This window comes from Vipera berus, assembly GCF_964194415.1.
Source record: "Vipera berus genome assembly, chromosome: 4".
In the NCBI taxonomy this organism is placed as follows: domain Eukaryota; kingdom Metazoa; phylum Chordata; class Lepidosauria; order Squamata; family Viperidae; genus Vipera; species Vipera berus.
The window spans coordinates 58,007,514-58,028,529 of record NC_138206.1 but is presented as its reverse complement, the minus strand read 5'-3'; the positions used below and the strand labels follow the sequence as shown (position 1 = coordinate 58,028,529).

Below are 21,016 nucleotides of genomic sequence, written 5' to 3'. Positions count from 1 at the left end.
TGCAAATGCTGGTTATGAAGTTTAAAGCACTAAACAGCCTGGAGCTAAGATAGCTACATCTCTTTGAATCTGTGGAGGTTTGGCCTGAGGCTCCATGTTTATCAGAGCTAATGCACCACAGAGGCTAAAAAGACTGAAATATGAATCTATAAATACCCAGTTCTCATTTCTTTCAAACTTAGTCCCATCTGTAAAAAGAAAGATTAAAAATGTTGACTTACCTTACAGAGCTGTAAGGATTTTAGTCCCATAGCATAGAACTTAGAATTCTGGATTTTTTAAAAGCAACATTGATGATGAAATCTGGTGGCCTCTCATTTTCTTTAATTAATTTTCATGGTATGCATGGATTATTGCTTATAGGCCAAATTTTTAAGAAAGAATGAAAAAGCCATGTTTACATTGTTTAAAATACATAAATATGCTTATATGACATTTTTCATATTTCATAATGGTAGACAATATTTATTTTTCTACGTTCTTTATAATCATAGATAGAAGAAATTTAATTTCAGTAGTTCACATAAAGTGTTCTCAGAAAATATTTTTACCTTGGTAATCCTGTAGCAATGCAGAAGAGCTCCATAATATCTGTAGAGTTACAATACTTGCTGAAAGTCACCTTCCAAAGAAAAGAGTATTAGTGAAGACATAACCAGAAGAAAGAGCTTGTAATGGCAATTTTAAACTATTGTCTGATTTTTGTTTCAAACCAAGTATGATCTGGTTTCTCTTCCATTTATTTTTCTGAAGCCTTTATTGTGTATTTTATTTAAAAACACTCTTCCAGCCAAAGTGTTTATAAAATTCTCATTGGGACAAATGGCCATCTTTACTGCCAATCCTCCAAGGCATCTGTATCTATTCAGTGGGCCTTTGGTGCTACCCAATTAATCATTCTCAGTCAGAACTCTTGAAAATACAATGTATTCCAATGTAGAAGAATACAGTAGATACCACTTCCAGAACTTGATTGGACATAAAAGCCAGGTTAAAAAGCCAGGCCTGTACCACTAAACTTTTTAAGCGAAATATTTGTAAAAATATTATAAAATAATATTTCATATTATTTATTAAATTTGTTTGCCACCCATCTCACCACAATATTTCTTCAAGAATCAGTTCTTCATCTTCATCTTGAGGGATGGGATTTGGTATATGGATGGCATGCATACTTGCTTTATGACAAGAAGGTAGATAGGGCTTTTAAATCCCATATTCTTAGAAGTGCTTTATTGCGTGTCTGGAAAAAGTATTATTATAAGTTAAATTATAAAATACCGATTTGGGGAATTCCTGGACACGCGATAGAGGGCGTATCTATGGGAGTGAGTATGGATATGGTTTCTTATAAGGAACTACTTAGATTGCAAGGGAATGATTGGCAACTTAAACCAGTAGAGGAGTTAAGACAAGAAAACATAAGTTACTCTTGGTTTCAATATACCCAATTGAAAGCTAGGTGGAAGTCAGATCAAAAGGTTGGCATCACAACTACAGATCAAAATTTAGTAAAGCAAATTAGAGATTCAAATTGTGCACATATAAAGAGGATATATAATGCTTTAATTGAATTGGATTCGGAAACGGAACTGGTTAAAGACTGCATGATAAAGTGGGCACAAAATATTCAGGAACCAATTTCGTTGGACACCTGGGAGATAATTTGGGTCAGAAATGTTAAATTTACCCAGGCTCAAAATTTAAGAGAAAGTTTTTATAAAATGTTTTATAGATGGCATCTGGATCCCAAGAAGCTGTCCAACATGTATCCTAATTTACAGTCTAAATGTTGGAGATGTGGTAGTTTAGAAGCTACCTATTTTCGGACTTCCGGTGGCGACGCGACGTCGAAAGACAGCCGTTTTCGGGCTGCCCGCTCCGCAGCTGTGTTTTTCCATCGTAAACAGCGCCAATCAGCTGTTTAGATGGATTTGAAGCCCCCTCCTCGGGAGAAGAGGAGGGGGTGAGGCCCCAGGTAGGGGTTGAGCTCTCTGGGGCCGCCTGAGCTGAGAGCTAGGGCGGCTGAAAGATGAGCCCCCCCGAAGCCTGGGTTGCTCCGAGCTGCGCAGCGCCTCTGCTCTGGGATTCTTGGAGCAGAGCCAGGCGTTAGCAACCACCCCTGCCAAAAGGAAATACTTTTGATTATCAAGATGCAGGCAGAGCGGTACAGGAGGTCAAGGTGAAGTGGACTCTTTATCTTTACTCTCTAGCTCAATGGATTTTATAGCTTTAAAGTGAAAGTGCGTAATAAGTGAAAGTGGGGGAAGATGGCGGCTAAAACTTCTAAAGCTCTTCGGAATGCGGGGTCTTCCCTGGTGCAAGAGACCTCACTGCAAGCTTTGCTTCCTCCTGCATCTCCCCCGGTATTGACGCTTAAGGATTTACAAGATGCTCTTGGAAAGCACGCACAACTGATTTCTGATATGATGGATGAAAAGTTGAAAAACCTGGAGGAGAAATTGGAGAAGAAAATGGAGGAGAAAATGGAGAAATTGGAGAAGAAGATGGAAGAGAAGCTGAGAGCAATGAGGGTGGACATTTTGTCTATGGTTGAATCCGTAGCTGAATGTGTGCTACAGCTGGATATAAAAGTGGACGATCTCAGTCAAAAGAACTCTATATTAGAAGCAAAGGTATTAGAAAATGAAAATATAAGGGATAAAATGGACGAAGAACTGAGCCTTGTTCAGTATAATCAGATGCAGAATGCTATTAGAATTAGGGGTTTAAAGGAGAATGGTAAAGAAGATCTAAAGCAGCTGATTTCTGAGGCTCTGGAAGGGGTACTGGGCCAGTCAGCATCTGAAATTGAGGGAAATATGGACAAAGTTTTTCGTGTAAATTCATGGATTGCAAGACAGAGGAAGTTACCCAGAGATGTGGTGGTCTATTTTACAAAGAGAGTAATTAGAGATGAAGTCATTCAAGCTGCTTATGATACTAATTTGGTAGTGGCTGAGCAAGAAGTTTTGGTTTTAAAAGAGATTCCTCCGAAGATCTTAAGGAGAAGGAAAGATTTCGCATTTCTAGTACAGGAACTTAAGAAACGTGATATTAAGTTCAGATGGGAGATTCCAGTTGGGTTGGTGACAACGCACGAAGGTAAAAGACATCGTTTGGTTACTGTGGCTCAGGCACGTGATTTTTATAGTAATGTGTTAAAAGCAACCCCCCTATCATTTTTGGAAGCTGCAAAAGGATATGGTGTGGGAAAGTTTCAAGATGTTGCAGATAGACAGACAGTGGACAATGGTGTTGGAGGGGATCAAGCTACAGTCTCATCGGTTGCTGCAGGAGGCCAGAAGATGACGCGTGCCGCCCTAAGAAGAGCGAGACGAGAGCAAGAGCAAGACCAGCGGAAAGTTATGGAATCTTCAAAGTGTGCTTACAATGAAGATGTAGGAGGAGAGCGGTCTAAAGAAGTTTTGGGGGTCATGACAGAGGTGCTCCAAAAGTTTTGGGGCGTTAAGATTGCTGATTAAATTTTTAGATTAGAATGTCAATGGAGTAAAATTATTATAGAGGAGAAAGAAAGTTTTTTTTTCTTTTTTTTTAATATTTTATACAATTTAAGATTGATGTTATTTGCTTGCTAGAAAAGTATATTAGGGTTATGGACTTAAAGTATGTGTTGAACTAAGAGTGGGTATGTAAACTCCTAATTAACAACAAGTTGTCTTAGAGATTGCCTAATTTTTTTTTTATATATACTCTTTTTATTTGAACTTTTATTTGAACTTAAGGATGATTTGGAACTGTGAGACATTTGGCGTGATATATGCAAGAACTATTTTTGACTATAGTTTAGTTTGGTTGGAGATTATTAAGATTAATAGAGATAAGCGCTTTTGGTGCGTAACTGAGAATTTGTTTGGAAATTAGAGAAAGGTGGGAGAATGCAAATAGCAGGTGAAAGTTTTTTTTTTTCTCAATTTATTTTGAGTAAAGACCTTTTTCTGTTTTCCTCTTTTTCTTTTCTACTTTATTTGTAATATTAATATTGTTTGTACTCATTTTATATGAGCTAGAGAGAGATAGAATTTATAGTTTATTGTTGATAATATAGGGGTGTTTATGTTTGTTTTTTGATTTTATGCCCTGTATTTAGCTCTGGGAAGTCGGGGGGGGGGGAGTGGGGGAGAGGGATAGGGGTGGGGGAGGGGGGGATTAAAGTCAAAATGTATTGTAAAACTTTTTAAATTAAAAAAAAAAAAGAAGCTACCTATTTTCACATGTGGTGGACTTGTAGAAATATCAAAGCTTTTTGGATTAAAATTTGGTGGAACATTCAAAAGATTTTTAAGAGAAAGATAAAGTTTTCCCCGCAATTGTTTTTATTGGGCATTGTTGTAGATTGTGATGTTAAAGAAACTAACTTGATGTTGAACATGATAACGGCAGCACGGTTACTGGTGGGACAATATTGGAAGAAGGATAGTTTGCCCACTGTAGAAGAATGGGTGTTTAAAGTTTCGAATCTTGCAGAAATGTCTAAGATTTCTGCTTATCTGAAGGATCATTCACAGGAAAGATATATTTCAGTTTGGAGGAGATGGATAAATTATATTCAAAACAAATATGGGACTAAAAAGTACCATTTAGCTTATGAGTAGATTTTAGTGGGATATTGTTATTGGTACGTTGTTTGTAGTTATGTTAAAAGAGAGTTAAAGCGCATTATGAATTTGGTTAATTATATATTATGCATAATTTTTATTTAGAATATGATTATTGTAACTATAATCCTGTATTTAGCTCTGGGAAGTGGGGGGGGGAAGTGGGTGGGTTTGGGGTGGGAGGGATTTGGGGATATATTGTAAAATTTTGTTTTTGTAAAACTCTTTAATAAAAAAAAAGAATCAGTTGCAAAAAAAATAATTCAGAATGGACAATTGCTTTTAAATAAAATATTAGTTTGCAATTATTTTTCTGTTTTATTCTTTTTAATTAACGTTATAATCTTCTGAGGAAACATGGATTATTTAGTAGATTAAAAGCATAATAAATAATAAATAATGGGAATTTTTTATCATAATTCAGGAGAGGGAAAAGCCAAAGGAAGATGTTGAGTTTGATCACTTAAAGGTGCTGGACTTGCATGTCATACTAATTCTTAACTGTGGAGTATACACTTAAAAGAAATCATTATTTAATGCAACTTCTGAACTTAGCCAAACAATAAAATTAATTTATCATTCGTATAAAAGTTCCATAAATTTGAGTGACATAATTTGCGTGTGTTTATTCTATATACTCATATGTACTAACTGTGTGTAACAAATGAGCAAGGCGAAATAAAGCTGGTTGATTATCCATATGATAATTCCACAAATCTGGAATTTGCATCTTGACATTCTGTATGCGTGGATTTATAAACTGGATATAGCAAATGAGCAAGAAGCAGTCAAAAAGATGGTTTTAAAATGTAATGTGTAGAGGAAAGAGAGTAGGGGGAAATGATTTAGAATCCTAGGCTACTACCGGTACCAAATCCCAAGTTCTATTTCCAGCAGATTCACTCTTTATCAAGTAACATTCACTGGGAAACTTGAATAAGAATAGAAAGTTACAGATACATTTTGATATAGCGCCCCCTAGGGCTAAAATCATGTAACAGTACTACAGATATCTTTATTTTACATTCTTCTTTAGAACATTAGGGACGCGGTGGCTCAGTGGGTTAGGACGCTGAGCTTGTCGATCAGAAGGTCGGCAGTTTGGCGGGTTGAATCCCGAGTGCTGCGTAACAGAGTGAGCACCTGTTACTCGTCCCAGCTTCTGCCAACCTAGCAGTTTGAAAGCACGTAAAAATGCAAGTAGAAAAATAGGGACCACTACGGTGGGAAGGTAACAGCGTTCCGTGCGCCTTTGGCGTCTAGTCATGCCGGCCACATGACCACGGAGACGTCCTCAGACAAGCACTGGCTCTTCGGCTTTGAAACGGAGATGAGCACTGGCCCCTAGAGTCGGAAACGACTAGTACGCATGTGCGGGGGAACCTTTACCTTTACCTTAGAACATTACCATGTAGAAACAACATTTTGGACAACATGACTTTAATTTTGATCCATTTATTGTCACCTTTTTGGATAGCCAAACTTCTGAGGCTATAACCTTGCTATCACAATTTTTCCCCCCTATACAAACTGAGGTAAAACCGGCAGATATTCTCATAATTACAGCAACAGGTTCTGTAGCTCCAGTGGAGCTGCAATTGTAAAACAAAAGAAAAGTATTATTGTTGTTTGAATAAATCAGATTCTGATCTTACTGAAGTGCTTGGCAGGGAAAAAAAAAAGTAACCTGGCAAGAAGCACTGTCAGAAAAAAAAAGACTTAGTCTGGCAAAATACCATCTGCTAATGTTTGAGAATGCAATCAGTGCTGTTTGATGAACTTAGAATAAACTTCTAAGAAATATGCTGGGCCACTGAGCCTTGAAATCAATTATCATTGAACAGAATGGATGCAAACTAAGATATGGCAATATAATTGGAACAAATGGAAGTCAGATAATTAGCATGGTTGGTTAAGGACCAAAGTGGGAGAGATAATGAAGTAGGTTCCTCTTTTTTAAGCAATAAGCAGTGGAGACTAAAAACACCCAAGAAACCTATTAAACCATATCACTTTATTGGCATACATATCTTGATGTGTGATTCAATTTCATAAAGGTTTGTTGGTCTTCACTAACAAAACCGAGGTCTGCAGATGCTATAGATAAACACTGTGCCTAATAAAATCCTCACTGCATTCTGATAAGCATATCAGGAAATGAACTGAAGGATTCTTTGAAGCCAACCATAACATGCTCTAAATCTTTTTTTTTCCTTTTCTGGAGGGAGAAAAAGAAACACAGCTGTTGATGAAGTAGAATATTACTCCTTTTCAACACTACAGACCTATTAACATTTTTTTCCTCTGAGGAAACTCTTCATCCTACGGTTCTATAATGACAGCTGAGGATCACTAACAAGACATTTTAGAAATATTTTATTAAAATATTTGTAGGATTAGTTGAAATCTGCCATGCTTCTTAAAAATGGATACATAGCATCGTAAGGATAGGTTCTCTGATTCTCAATGAATCAATCGATTTCTTAATAGACTGAGGTCTGTCTGTCTTCAGTGTTTAATCCCATTGACATTCATTTGAGGTCTATCTTGAAAGAGTCATCTCCAGGGGTTGGTCTGAACAGGCTGATGTTTCCATGCAGCCCAGATGTTTTCAGATGCATCTAGTGATCCATGAACTTTAGGAAGTGCCACCTAATGGTTTGAAGAAGGCCCTCTGCTAATGTTACATATCTTAAAATTAGCATGGCGTGAGCAGGTCTGCTACACTGCCACCAAGTTGGGTGATACTGAAAGGGAAGCTAGCTTTTACTTTACAGACTAGCTGCCAGGTGTGGTTTATGCTTAAGAGCAGGAGTCTACAAACTTAGCAACTTTAAAACCAGTGGACTTCAACTCCCAGAATTCCTCAACCAGCCATGAGGTCTGAAGAATTCTGGGAGTTGAAGTCCACAAGTCTTTAAAGTGCCAAGTTTGAAGACCCCTGCTTAAGAGCTTCACGTAACCAGATCCCCAATGGCACAGCCATTCTATCATGTGAAGCCCTTCTCATATAGTGGACTTCACTTCAGAAATTCAGGGTTCAGCCAAGTCCACTTATGTAGTGCAACTCCATCCCATGGAACTTCTTCCCACATATAACTAATGAACGAAGCTAGTATCATTCAGGATTTTAAATTGTTCCTAAACTAACAGAGAGGAATGAAGGGCGAGCCCTTTTTGCACTTTGCACTTAAAATAAGAAGGGAGATATTTGTATTTCCATAATGGGCAATCCTTGAGCTGAAACCAAATCGGTTTGTGAAGTGGCATTCCCCTTTTGAATTTTCTGTCCGTGATGCATTTTGGAGGTGTACAAATCAGGTATAAAAGAAGCCCAGACCTTATCATCGGTACCTTGGTTGTCACTCTAGGCTTCCAAACAGATTAGAAAGAGGGAGAGACCATGTTTCCCTCCTTGCTGCTACAGTTCTTGTGTTCCCTGAAGTGACAAGCTACTAGCAAGCTGCCAATCGAAGGGAGATAATCAATAGCGATGCAACCTTCTTTGGGCAATTTGTGAGCATTTTATATGCTTGAAGAGCCAGGAAACTCTTGATGTTTGTTAAAAACAAACTTGCACCTAGCATTCTAGCTCAATAACACCTGCCCATAACACCTGGCTTGTGAGGATCACTCTAAGAGGTGGAGCTGAGAATACAAAGATGTATAGAAGCAACGATAAAGAAAACCTGTCGAAACTATGTTTAGGAAAAATTATTTACATCATGATTTCATAATGTTCACAAACATATTCTTATTCAGAATAGAGCTGGAAGGGACCTTGGAGGTCTTCTAGTCCAACCTGCTGCTCAAGCAGGAGACCTTATACAATTTGAGACAAGTGGCTATCTAGTCTCTTCTTAAAAACCTCCAGTGATGAAGCACCCACAAGCTCTGGTTAATTGTCCTCACTGTTAAAGTCCCTTAAATATACTTACTTTTAAATAAGTTGCCTTTAAATATACCCACTGTCAAGTCCTTAGGACTTAGGATAGCATTGCAAAAATAAATAAAATTAATTCCTGCCATATTAAAAGGACTGGAGTAATCATTCTGATACATATATAAATTGAAAAACACAAATAGCTTTAAAGTATAGGATTATTATTCCCAAATGATGTGTTAGTAAGCTACTAGATATAGCTCAATGGTGATGCAGCAGGAGTTTAGCAAATATATATAAATCTTGAAACTATTACAGCAAATAGCATCTTCATTTATTAGCTTCACCTCCTTCAGTCTAGGCTAAAAATTTCTAATATTTCTCTTCTTTTTTCTCTTATTTGTGAGTAAATCTCTAAAATCTTCTACAAAAGTGACAGCAACTAATGGAAGTCATTTTCACAACTGCAGGCAGAGCCAATGTGATATATTGCAATAGAGCTGAGCAAACCAGGGTTCAAATCTATTAAGCAATGACACTCACTGGGTGCTTTTCCTTAATAAGATGTTTGTGCTGTAGAGACAGGAGGATATGTCTTTTCAAGAAAATGCAGTTTGGCCTGTTGAGACATTGATCTTCACTTTATGTTCTCCTTCAGCAGTTAAAGAGCAGGAAGAAACAATCCGTGCATGCACTACACATGTGTAAAAACTTCATCCATGTAAGGGATGGGCCAGAAAACATAGCTGGAAGAGGCAACGGGGTGAGATTGTCTTGCTAAGCAACTTAGGAGGCATCCCCTAGATATTTAGCACAAACATATCAAATACATTATAAAAGTCTAATTAGAGGTTGATCAGGACTTAGAGGACTCTTGCTCAGCAATCATAATAAAAATAATCACCAGGGGTTCTTGATAATATTGGAGTGTCTCAAGATTCAGTCCTCTGCTCTGTATCTTCCACATTTTTATTTACAACTAGGAAAGGGACGTGGAAGGAACTGTTACACTGTCAATAAAGATTTTGTTTCCTGAACATTGGGATGTATCTTATACATTTTTGGCTGCTAATCATAAAAATAACCTGTAATTTAACCTATCACATGTTTTTTATAGACATCTTCTCTTTTTACACAATGACAATATACACTCTGCAGTACTTGTTGGCTATGACGCACACTTGAAAGAAACATATGAAAACAGGGAACTGTCATTGAAGCACATCCAGTATACCACTTGCAACTGGAATATCTGTGGAGATTTGAGCTGCTTGGAATGCAGCTCAAATATACCAAGTACTGTTTTTGACACACGTGAAAGGGATAGCCTTACAAGAGAGTCACACTACATTAAAAAGAAATGGCCACTATGATAGAATTTTGTTCCAGGATAGAAAAAAACATGGTACATGAGCCACCTGTTGATCTGACAAAGTTATTTTTGCCTTCACTTCACATAAAGCTTGGACTGATAAAATGTTGTGAAAGTGATGAACAGGAAAGGCAAAGTTTTTGTTATTTAAAAATCATAGAGTCATAGGGATGGAAGGAACCTTGGAGGTCTTCTAGTCCAACCCCCTGCTCAAATCAGGACAGTCTATACCACCCCAGACAAATGGTTGTCCATTTGTCTTGAAATTGAATAACAGATGTATTAATTCTACATTGGCTGTGCCCTACTTCAAGTACTGTGTTTAGGATTCAGCTTAAAAAGAATTCAGAGCCACTAAAAGAGATTTAGAGAATGGCAATGAGGGAGGTCAAAGAAACAACAAATTTAAGGAGAGACTGAAAGAACGGATGTTGTACCTTGTTAAAGGAAGAACAAGGAGAAAGCATACTGTTATTCTTCAAATATCTGAAAAGGATGCCCTATAAAGATGTGTTCTTTGTCACCCAGAGCGTAAGAAACTAAATGAAGGATTTAAGTTACAGGAAGGCAATTTTCAAGTGAATGTTACAGACAATTCCTTAACAATGGGAATAGATTGATAATAGAACCAGTGTGGGCTCCTCCATTTTACTAGATGTGTGTAAGTGGCAGTTGGACAATTAACCAGCAGGGACGCTGTAATTTGGATTTCTGCTTTGAGTCCTTTTCAAGTGTATCCAATACTTAGCAAACAAACCAAGCCTGATCATTAACCATTATGTGAAATAGAACATTTCATGTAATGTCAATGATGGCAAGTGTATATTTTCATTTTATTTCTTTATTACATATTTTTTACTCTGTCCAGCCCAAGCTGACTCATGGCAGAAATAGTCATGTAAACTCATTTTTAATTTCCAGAAAATTGTAGTTTATTATGTTCACATGCTACAGCTAAGGGAGGTAAAGTTTTGCAATATTCATCTACAGAAAATTATCATTAGGCTTAAATTTCCATGGAAGATGGGTTGAGTAACAGATCAAAATAATTTTTTATTCTGTGGTGCTGTATTCTAATTCTGGCTTGGAATATGGATATCCAACTTACAGTCTAACTTTACTAATCCCTTTTTTAAAAAAAAATTAAATCAGAATTAATCCACGCTAAAGGCAAAAAGCTATCATGGAAGGAGGAACATTAAATTCATATAATAAATATTTCTTATTCAATACCAATCAATATATTCCAATTATATAGATAGATTGTTTATTTAAAGCATGGAAGAAGCCTGAAAAATTGTTTTCAGAACCAGAGCAGATTAATGTTCATCTAATCCAAATACATCATGCAGGTTTCCTTTCTCCCCCTACACATTCCTCTCCCCTGGTGTCAGGCATGAAAGACAGTGGCGTAGCGTGGGTTGTCAGCACCCGGGGCAAGGCAAGTAATTTGCGCCCCCTAACCTGTGGATTTTAGCACTCGAGTCTCTTCCACTAGCTCAGGAATTCTGGGAGTTGAAGTCCATGAGTCATAAAAGAGCCAAGGTTGCCTACCCCTGAGTTAGGTTCAAGGCAAAAAAGGGTCTCTGGAGAAGAGGGAAAATGCTAGTTTAACACTGAAACAAGGCAACTTTAAGGTGCCTCAGCTGTGATTTAGGATGAGACAAAGAGAGGACATGGCGTTGAAAATGGTTAATGGGGCATGTTTGTTCCACTCTTAGTGGACGTCAGGATAAAGCCCACGAGAGAATGACCTTACAACAGATGTGAATAGGCTTGGACTACGTTTGTAGATTGAGTGCATACATCACATGGAGCGATGATGGGCTTCATCAAGATTTATGATCCCACAATTGGCTAGTTTTCTCCATCTTGTCCTAAACCCTGGATACCAACCACGGTTTATGGCTTAGCATGTGGCGTGGGGTTGACCCAACATGTTAGGCGACAAACAATGACTTCCAACTTACAATGCCTCAGCTTCCCAAGGTTATTCCAAAGCCGGAAAAGCCAACCAACCCACCCTGCAGCTTTGCCTGCTTAGGCTGAACCCCAGGAATTCATACTTGCTGCGGCGCCCGACCTATTTTCTGCCCAGACGCTGCTTATCCAAGCCAAGCCGCCTCCTTCTCTTTGGCACCTCACCCCAAAGATTCGCCGGCCTGGCTGGAAACTCTCGCTGCTGGCGACGTGTGTCGGGGGGGCGGTCCCGATCGCCGATGCACGGTTGGATCGGCAACCTGCTGACACAGCTTTCGTTCCAGAGCAGGGACCCCCGGAGAGACGCTGCAGCGATCCTCCCCCCGCGGGAAATCCACCCTCTTTCAAGCCCCGCCGCGCCCCCCCCGCCTTTGGCAACCCCGGGAGCGCCTTGGGAGAGCCTCCGCAGCGGAGCCCCGGGCTTGCAGGAGGGCCGCGCTCTGTGCATGGCAGGAGCCGCCTTCTCCTTTGCGGGGGGGGGGAGGAGGGAGAGAAGGCTTCCGTCCAGCGCTGGAGCGAAGGTGGAGCGGCCCGAAGGAGGAGTCACGCTGTGTGGTTGTGTGTTTGTGTGTGTGTGTGTGTGTGTGGCGCGCCGTGGGGCGTCAGGCCCTTCCCGGCTGGGGCTCCGGTGCCTCCGCCCTGCCGGATCCCGGCGCCGTCGAGCGCGCCCCCCCCAGATGTTGCGCCCGGTGCGGCCGGCCCCCCCTGCACCCCCCACGCTACGCCACTGATGAAAGATGAGGTCTACACATAAAGGTTCGATTAAATGGATTCATTGCCAGTAATCTACTCAAGTAGCAGTGGACACCTGGTTAGAGTTAGATAAGGGCCAAAGACACTCAAAGGGAGTTGGACTTAGTTCACTTGTGGCTACATAACGATTCTATGCTGATTCGCCTTTTCACTCCACCCCCAGGTTCTGCCATTCCTTCTCCTACACCTGGGTAAGGGAGGATTCTTCTTTTCCATTGTAATACAGATTGCTAGGCAGTTGTTGTTGTTGTTAGTTGCGAAGTCATGTCCGACCCATCACGACCCCATGGACAACATTCCTCCAGGCCTTCCTGTCCTCTACCATCTTCTGGAGCCCATTTAAGCTCACGCCTACTGCTTCAGTGACTCCATCCAGCCACCTCATTCTCTGTCATCCCTTTCTTCTCTTGCCCTCAACCTTTCCCAGCATTAGGCTCTTCTCCAGTGAGTCCTTCCTTCTTATTAGGTGGCCAAAGTATTTGAGTTTCAACTTCAGGATCTGGCCTTCTAAAGAGCAGTCAGAGTTGATCTCCTCTAGGACTGACCGGTTTGATCGCCTTGCAGTCCAAGGGACTCACAGGAGTCTTCTCCAGCACCATAGTTCAAAGGCCTCAATTCTTTGGTGCTCAGCCTTTCTTATGGTCCATGCTAGGCAGTAGACACCATTAAAATGTGGTTGGCCAATATATTTGGCTACCTTCTCTTCTGTTAACATTTATATTTTCTATTTTCAGTTGTTTTGCTAACTTGAAATTTTCCAAACATTTTATTTTTTTTCTCCATGAAAGCTATACCACTGTAGTTTTTCAGTGAGCAATCATTTAACTGGGTTCACACATTCATGTTGAATTTGTAATATTGATAATCCTCAACTTATGATCACAACTGGGACCAGAATATTCCCTTGTTAAGCAAGATGGTTATTAAGTGTGTCACATTCAGTTTTATGACTTTTTTGCCATGGTTGTTAATTGAATTGTGCCATGGTTCTTAAAGTGGATCACTGCATTTGTTAAGTGAATCATGTGTTTGATAAGCAAATGCGGCTTCCCCCATTGATGTTGCTTGTCAGAAGCCAGCTTGAAAGGTCACAAATGATGATCACACAACCCTGGGCACTGCAGCTGTTGTAAATACATGCTGGTTGCCAAGCATCCAAATTTTGATCACATGACTGTTGGGATACTGCAACAGTACTAAGTGTGAGAACTGGTTGTAAGTAACTTTTTCATTGCTGTTGTAACTTTGAATGGTCACTAAACAAGTGGTCATGAGAGCTCCCTTTACAATATTATGTAGGAATAATCCTTTTAGTTGTTCAGTTTGTGCTTTAAAGTAAAATATTTTAATACGTATGAGATAATTGTAAAAAAGAAGGATTTTAACTTACTAACAGATGGTCAACACAGAATTAAGTTAATGTGCTCTCTCCAAAACCACAGCTTTTGAAAGATGGAAATTAACATTCTTCAAATTATGTCTTTATGAACAGAGCATTGTCCAATTAAATAAGATACTATCTTCTCACTTTCTTTTCCTTGATTTTTTTATCCAACTCCCAGTTGATAAAGTTTCATTATCAACCAATGAAACAGATAAAAAATCTGTTTCTGTATTGTAATTTATAGTTCCCCCTCCCAGAGTCCCCCCCAATAATGTCATTTAGCTACTAATTGTTGAATAAAAGTAGCAATCCAAAATAATAGGGGGTTGAGGACTCAGTTTAGATTGTGTTATGTAAAGAAATTCCAAATGGTATAATTTCCATGGAGAAAGCATGGAATCAAGATTTGGAAACAAATCAGTAGAAGACTATATCATGTAGTTCTGGGTCAAATGTTGAATCCTTCATGCTCTCTGAGCTTGGTTGTTTGTATGCAGACAACCAAACAGGAAAGAATAACCTAATTAAGGAACTGCTAAGGAGACAAACAATCACACAGAGAAACAACCAAGCACAAAACAATCCCCTAATCAAGCAAGTCTCAAAGAGAAGACCACACCCCACCAACTCTGGCAGGGAAAGATAATGTATATAAACAGAGAACAAACACACTCACTAGCACTGATAATGTTAGTTAGCTGGATAATAAAACATCTGCAAGCAAGTAACCAAGCTCAAAGAGCACCAAGGGGTGGGTCTCTCTCTCTCTCTCTCTCTCTCTCTCTCTCTCTCTCTCTCTCTCTCTCTCTCTCTCTCTCTCTCTCTCTCTCTCTCTCTCCACCTAGTTCAGATTCTACTAGGAATTTGAATATTACCATTTCTACTAGGGATATGGAGGTAAAAACCAGAAATGTTCTTTTAGTAAAAAAAATTAAAAATTAATACTATTAATTAATACTGTTAAAAAATAGTAACAATCCCCTTTTTGAAAACAATATCACTTTTACAAAATTACTATAAAGGCAAGAAAATGATGCTTACATTGCACAATGTCCTAATTTTGCACTTCTGAGGATAGATAGTGAAGTTTGGGGGGGTTGCTATATCTTCTCTGAAAATTAGGTTATTTTTCAGAATTTTTTCAGAACAAGGCAAAGGCAACATTATTCTGATTTTTACCACCATTAAATCTTTGGCTAAGGCAGAAATATTTTGTAAATGTTCAGCATACAAGCGGTAGGATGTCCAAAAATGTAAATGACAGAAAGGACTTCCAACTTTAAGGAAGCATGGTGAAAAAGGCGTTTCTGCCTTCACGTAGATTGGCAATTGTTTGTAGTGCTGGGCAGGTCATTGATACATTGTTAACACCATGACTGTCACTATGGATTTTGTAGTATATTTGAAATGTATTTAAGACAATACTAACTAGAGCCAAATTACATAAACTGTTTTTATTTAGCTTCAAAATTACTCGAGGCAAATATATCAGAAAACACTGACCATTGGACCAGCAGACTGCACAATTTGGGACCTATGAGGTCTCACTTCACAGGGGCTACCCCTTCTTGTCTGATATGCTGTAGGTCCCACCAGTAGACCATATAGAGCAGGGCTGTCCAACTGGTGGTATGCGTACCACCTGTGGTACTTTGGCATGTGGCAGGTAGTACGTGACTGTCCTAGAGAAGTGTAGTGGAGGAAGGGAATGAGCCGAAGCGACCCGAGCTTGAGGTAGGCACAACTGCAGCTGCAGGACTGTCGGGGCTCTGCAGAAGCCCCAGGAGCTGGCAGGGCTCCAGCTGATTGGCTCCAGCTGATTGGTGCTTCTGGAAGCAGCACAGAGCTGGAGGTGAACTGAAGAAAAAGGGAAGTGGTTTTGGCAGAAAAGGGGAAAAAAGACAACAGGGAAAGAGAAGGGGACAGAGAAGAAGCTGTGGAAGGAGAGCTCAGCAGGCAGGGAGGAAACAGGGGCAGAGAAGAAGAAGCAGCTGTTGCTAGAAGAAAAGGTCCCCTGGTTCGTTTTGCCCAGACAGGAGAATGCAATCAGTGCTGATGAAATGAAAAGCTAGCAGATGAGCATGTCGGAAAAGAGGTGGGTTTATTTAGTTCTGGATCAGCTGGCAGCTTGATTGTGTTACCATAAGGATTTTTGTGCAGTTTTTACAATGTTTGTAATTTAGAGACTCCTTTGTGTGCTTTGGTTATTGGAATATTTTAGTCTGTTTCACAAAGGCTAGCAATGAGTCCAAAGTGTTGACTTCCGTAGGTTTAATCCCTTTAAACAAATGTAATTAGTTTTACCCCCTTATCTTGAGTCTGTCTATGGCTTTTAGAAAGTTATCTTTGAAGGTAAACAGGCTTAATTTAAGGCTAAAGCTTTTTACAATTGCCGGACCCTTTCAGTCTCAGATTGCAACATTGTGATCCATGACACACCTGAGGCAGCTTAAAGAAAAAAAACACCAGACTTTATGTGTTTGGTTTTTTTATTCGGGGAGGCTTTTGTGAGCCTTTCTTGCTTTGCACTTGATTCCTGTGTCATTAAGGGTACAAGGAAAGGATTGGGGAGGGGACGCATTCTTACTACACTGTGAAGGAGAGCTCAGAAGGCAGGGAGGCAGAAGAGGAGAGGGAGAGAGGAAGAAGGGCCGACCAGCTAGCTCAGGGGACTACAAACTTAGCAACTTTAAGACCTGTGGACTTCAACTCCCAGAATTCCTCAACCAGCCATGAGGGCTGAGGAATTCTGAGAGTTGAAGTCCACAAGTCTTAAAAGTGCCAAGTTTGAAGACCCCTGAGCTAGCAGGTAGTGGTGCATATTAGTAAACATGGATAAGTTCATCATACATTTGTCAGTGCAAAGGGAAAGTGATTTAGCAAAGGAACAGCCACCGAAGAAATTAAAACTGGTACTTTTTTTCCACAGTTTGTAATATTTTATTAGATTATAGAATAAAATACAAAAATACAAAAGCAAATGGTAGGACACAGTGGGGAGGAAAAAGAGGGGAAATGTGAAGGGGAGAAGGGAAAAAGAACAGACTTCCTCTGTTGCAGTAGAAGGAAGCATTAATATTGAACCTCAACTTTTTACTTTTCCATAATATTATAAACTAGCCATTTCTATAACAACAAATAAATCTAATCAGTAAAACCCAAAATCCCTCCCCCCTTTTTTTTAGTCATCAAGTTTTTGACACCTTGCTAAACACAGGTGGTACTCAAATATTGTTATATCCTAAAAGTGGTACAATCTGTGAAAAGGTTGAAAAGCCGTAATATCGAATATCAAATGAGTCTATTTGATATTTGATATAAATGAGTCTAGAGTCAAAGCTTCTAGAACTACATCTTTACCTGAAAGGTAGCTTGAGTTGTATATAGTTTTTCTACCTAGTACATAAGGATTTGTTTCAATTCTAGCAACTGTTGGAACAAGCTGTGTGCCTTGGAACTATCCATGGTCCTGCAAATTATATCTTGCTTTGCTGACAGTTGCTTATTTTGGCAGCCCTTCTCCACACTCCCTATTGCAGCCTCCTATGGCTCAGTGGGTTAGGACGCTGAGCTTGTCGATCAGAAGGTTGGCAGTTTGGCGGGTCGAATCCTGAGTGCCGTGTAACAGAGTGAGCGCCTGTTACTTGTCCCAGCTTCTGCCAACCTAGCAGTTCGAAAGCACGTAAAAATGCAAGTAGAAAAATAGGGACCACTACGGTGGGAAAGTAACAGCGTTCCGTGCGCCTTTGGCGTCTAGTCATGCCGGCCACATGACCACAGAGACGTCCTTGGACAAGCGCTGGCTCTTCGGCTTTGAAATGGAGATGAGCACCAGCCGCTAGAGTTGGAAATGACTAGCACGCATGTGCGGGGGAACCTTTACCTTTATAAACAAGAATCCTCTAGAGCAGGGGTGCAGGCCAGTTTCATCGTACCGAAGCCGTGCTCACCCCATTGCTGACAATGCAAAAAGAGTTGCGATACGTTGCAACATGTCACGTGACATGGTGAGTTTGACACCCGTGCTCTAGAGATTTTGAGTTTATCAGAATAGTTCCAGCTGGCTGGAATTTCTGGGACCTGTTATCCTAATGTATTTAGAAGTACCAGGCTGGGAATAAGTGTTTACAGTTCCCCAGGTGTTTTTTTTTCTATTGCTTTTTATCTTCTACCCATATGTCTGCTCCCAGAAGGTTTTAATCTGCCTCCACAAGCCTCAAGCCACCAAGAGAATCTAGGAAGCAGCAAGTGGGGATAACTCTCTACTATAGTTGGAGTGTGAATACTGTATTATTGTGGGATCAAAAACTGGAAGACCTACCCTTTCAGCCAATTTTTATTTTTCTTTTCAAGGAGTTCTACCTAAGGTAATATTGCAGAAGATATGCAGGTTTCTAAGACTGGCAAAGGTGATCTTGAGTTAATAGAAATGCAGATATTACAACTGTGCAAATAATCACTTAAAACTTTGAATCTAAAGGGCTACTAAAGCGGCACTAAAATATAATTTTAAAACAGCAGAATATTAAAAAAAATCATCTTATAAAATGTACCAATAAAAATAGAAAATCACAAATCAACACCATAAAATGGTAGGTCAGGGTTAAGAGAGTGGGAAAAGTGATATGTCTTGACAATAGGTCACAGATGCCTTATAAATAAATGGCCAATTTGGCCTGGGGAGAGAATTCCATAATCTGGAATTGGACAAATGAAAAGGCTCCATTTTGCATCCATCTCTAGCAGTGGACGGGCATATCCTACTCTGTTTAAAGAAGCTAAATATAGTGTTCTGTACTTCTTGTGCTTGGAAATGCACTGAAAACTAGTGACAATAAATGAAAAACAATCTTAAAATCATATAAGCTCCACTTAAAATGCCATTACCATTATTTCACACTACATAAAATTTTCAAACACTTTAAGAGGATGTTTCGTCACTGTTGTACCATTGCGAGGTGCATGGCACATGTGACATCATAAGAGCTCACTAGATATGTAAAGCTTGAGAATATTTAATGTATATTATATTAACTTGCTCAAATCTATGTCTTCAAAATGTGCTTCAATCTTGTAATCTCCAATTTGCAAAGGAAAACAAAAGATCTACATTGATGTTAACACTTACTTTTCCTCCCTGTCCATCATTTAAAATGGCAATATATTTATTTTTTACTTTTTTTGTCATCCTGATTTTTAAGAAGTTTTGTTCCCAAATTCAAAGTCCATTCAGACACTTCCTTTAGAATAGACCTTCTCTGAATTACTAATTTTTGGGTAAGATTTAATTGTATTTTTTAATAAAATCACATATAGAAAGTCTTTTGTTATACAATTCCAGGTATTGTTCTTTAGAAAAATGTTCTTTTCAATTTAGTGGGATTAATTCCCAGAATAGTAGGCAGAAGCCTACAGCCTTAAATCTGGTACATTTACATATTATAATAATATGAGAACAGAGAAAAGTTTTATTAAATTAGTTTTATGGTTAATAGCATGTTCAATATAAGGAATGGACAAACAGCTTGCTGTATTTTTTTTCCTCTTCTCTCTCTTTCCATTCTCTACAGGACTAAAACACATTTAGAACACATATATTTGGGGAAGCTGAAACAATAATGAATTAATAATGCATGCCATGTTGATTTAGCACATATAACACCTCAGTCATGAAACTAATTAGATTTTTAAAGTCCCATCCCCTGGTATTTATCATGGGAACAGATTAGGCTAAGGAGTCATATATGTTCAAAAGGTGTATTTTTGCCACATTTTCTCAATTATAGATCTGCTCCCCCTTTAATCAATCTATTCATGTAATTCATAAAATCATAGTATGAGTTACAATAGAAGTTTAATGCACTTCAATATGTGTACATGTGCATACACAAATGCGCAAACACATATTTACTAGGTATCTTAGAAAGAATAATAATTACAAAAGGTAGACCTTATTAGGAAATAATTCAAAATAATTTTGATATACCCCCAAATACTCTACTTAAATCTTTTTCCCCCTTTGTAACAAGTAAAATAGGTATGTCTAATTCCACTGAAATCCATTCACACAAAACCTTTGCATTTATATCCACAGAATGGCATACAGTACATCCTAAATTTGTGCAGAAGAGACACGTATCCATTTACGCTCTCCCTATCCTGAGGATTTTGTTCCTAAATTCTTATTTTAAGATTGTTTTAGAGGCAGCAGTGCTTATAACTGAATGAGACTGCAAATAGAGCTCAGAATATAGAAGCTTTTTTAAAAAAGTGAGGTCATGAATCCTCTTAGATGCAAATGTAAATGGATAAAGATAGTAGCAGCAAACAAGAAAGGAACGAACAAATACCTTTTGAATTCTTCCATTAATATCCAGGTAAATACACTTGGGCTGGTATGCTGACGAGCTGCATCCCATCTTCCTAAGGTTTGCTACAGTGAGACTTGGGCTGTGAATCGTTGGATTAACTTTACAGCAGAAATAAGGTCTAGCCAACTGAAACTGAACCACTATTTCTAGATGCATAAGTCTCCTCACTCTTTCCCATCCTGCAGCCTCAAACTACAATCCTCCTTCTCAGATAGGCAGGCATCTCCCATCACTTTTCTACTCCTCCTTTCATTTTTTTTTCATTCTTGTGAAAGAACAGGAGAGAGCCAAGCTCCAAACCCCGTCGCCAAGTGCCCTCTTGATTCCCATAGCAACTCTCGATGGCTTCAGAGCAAGAAGTCTTTCTGCAATCAATGTGCAATGGCTGTACAGAAAAAGTAGGGTTTGATTAACCCAAAGTAGCATTTAACCCTCAGCAAATAACCAGCATTTATCCCACTGTTGGTGTTAAGGATTTTTATTGTAAGGTTTCAGAATCCATTCTTTTAGCAGTGTGTCTAGACATAAGAGAAAAAGAGGATGGCATTCAATCACTGAATTTATTTTAAGGGCACAGTACAGCAGCACCTGGAATTATTAAAGTTGAAATCGAGTCTTTTATGCACACTTCTGCTTTAATGGCCCAGAAGGAAG

General features: G+C 39.1%; 1 protein-coding gene across 1 annotated transcript in view; it reads right to left on the bottom strand.

The window, feature by feature from the left end:
• PDE9A (phosphodiesterase 9A) overlaps positions 1-20,410 on the bottom strand; it is a gene marked incomplete at its 5' end in the record, with an annotated part of 81,725 nt that extends 61,315 nt beyond the window's left edge. The window contains 2 exon segments of the mRNA XM_081327934.1: positions 552-622; positions 20,342-20,410. Of these exon segments, the coding sequence (XP_081184060.1) occupies positions 552-622; positions 20,342-20,410 (140 nt within the window).
• Positions 20,411-21,016: the final 606 nt, after the last annotated feature.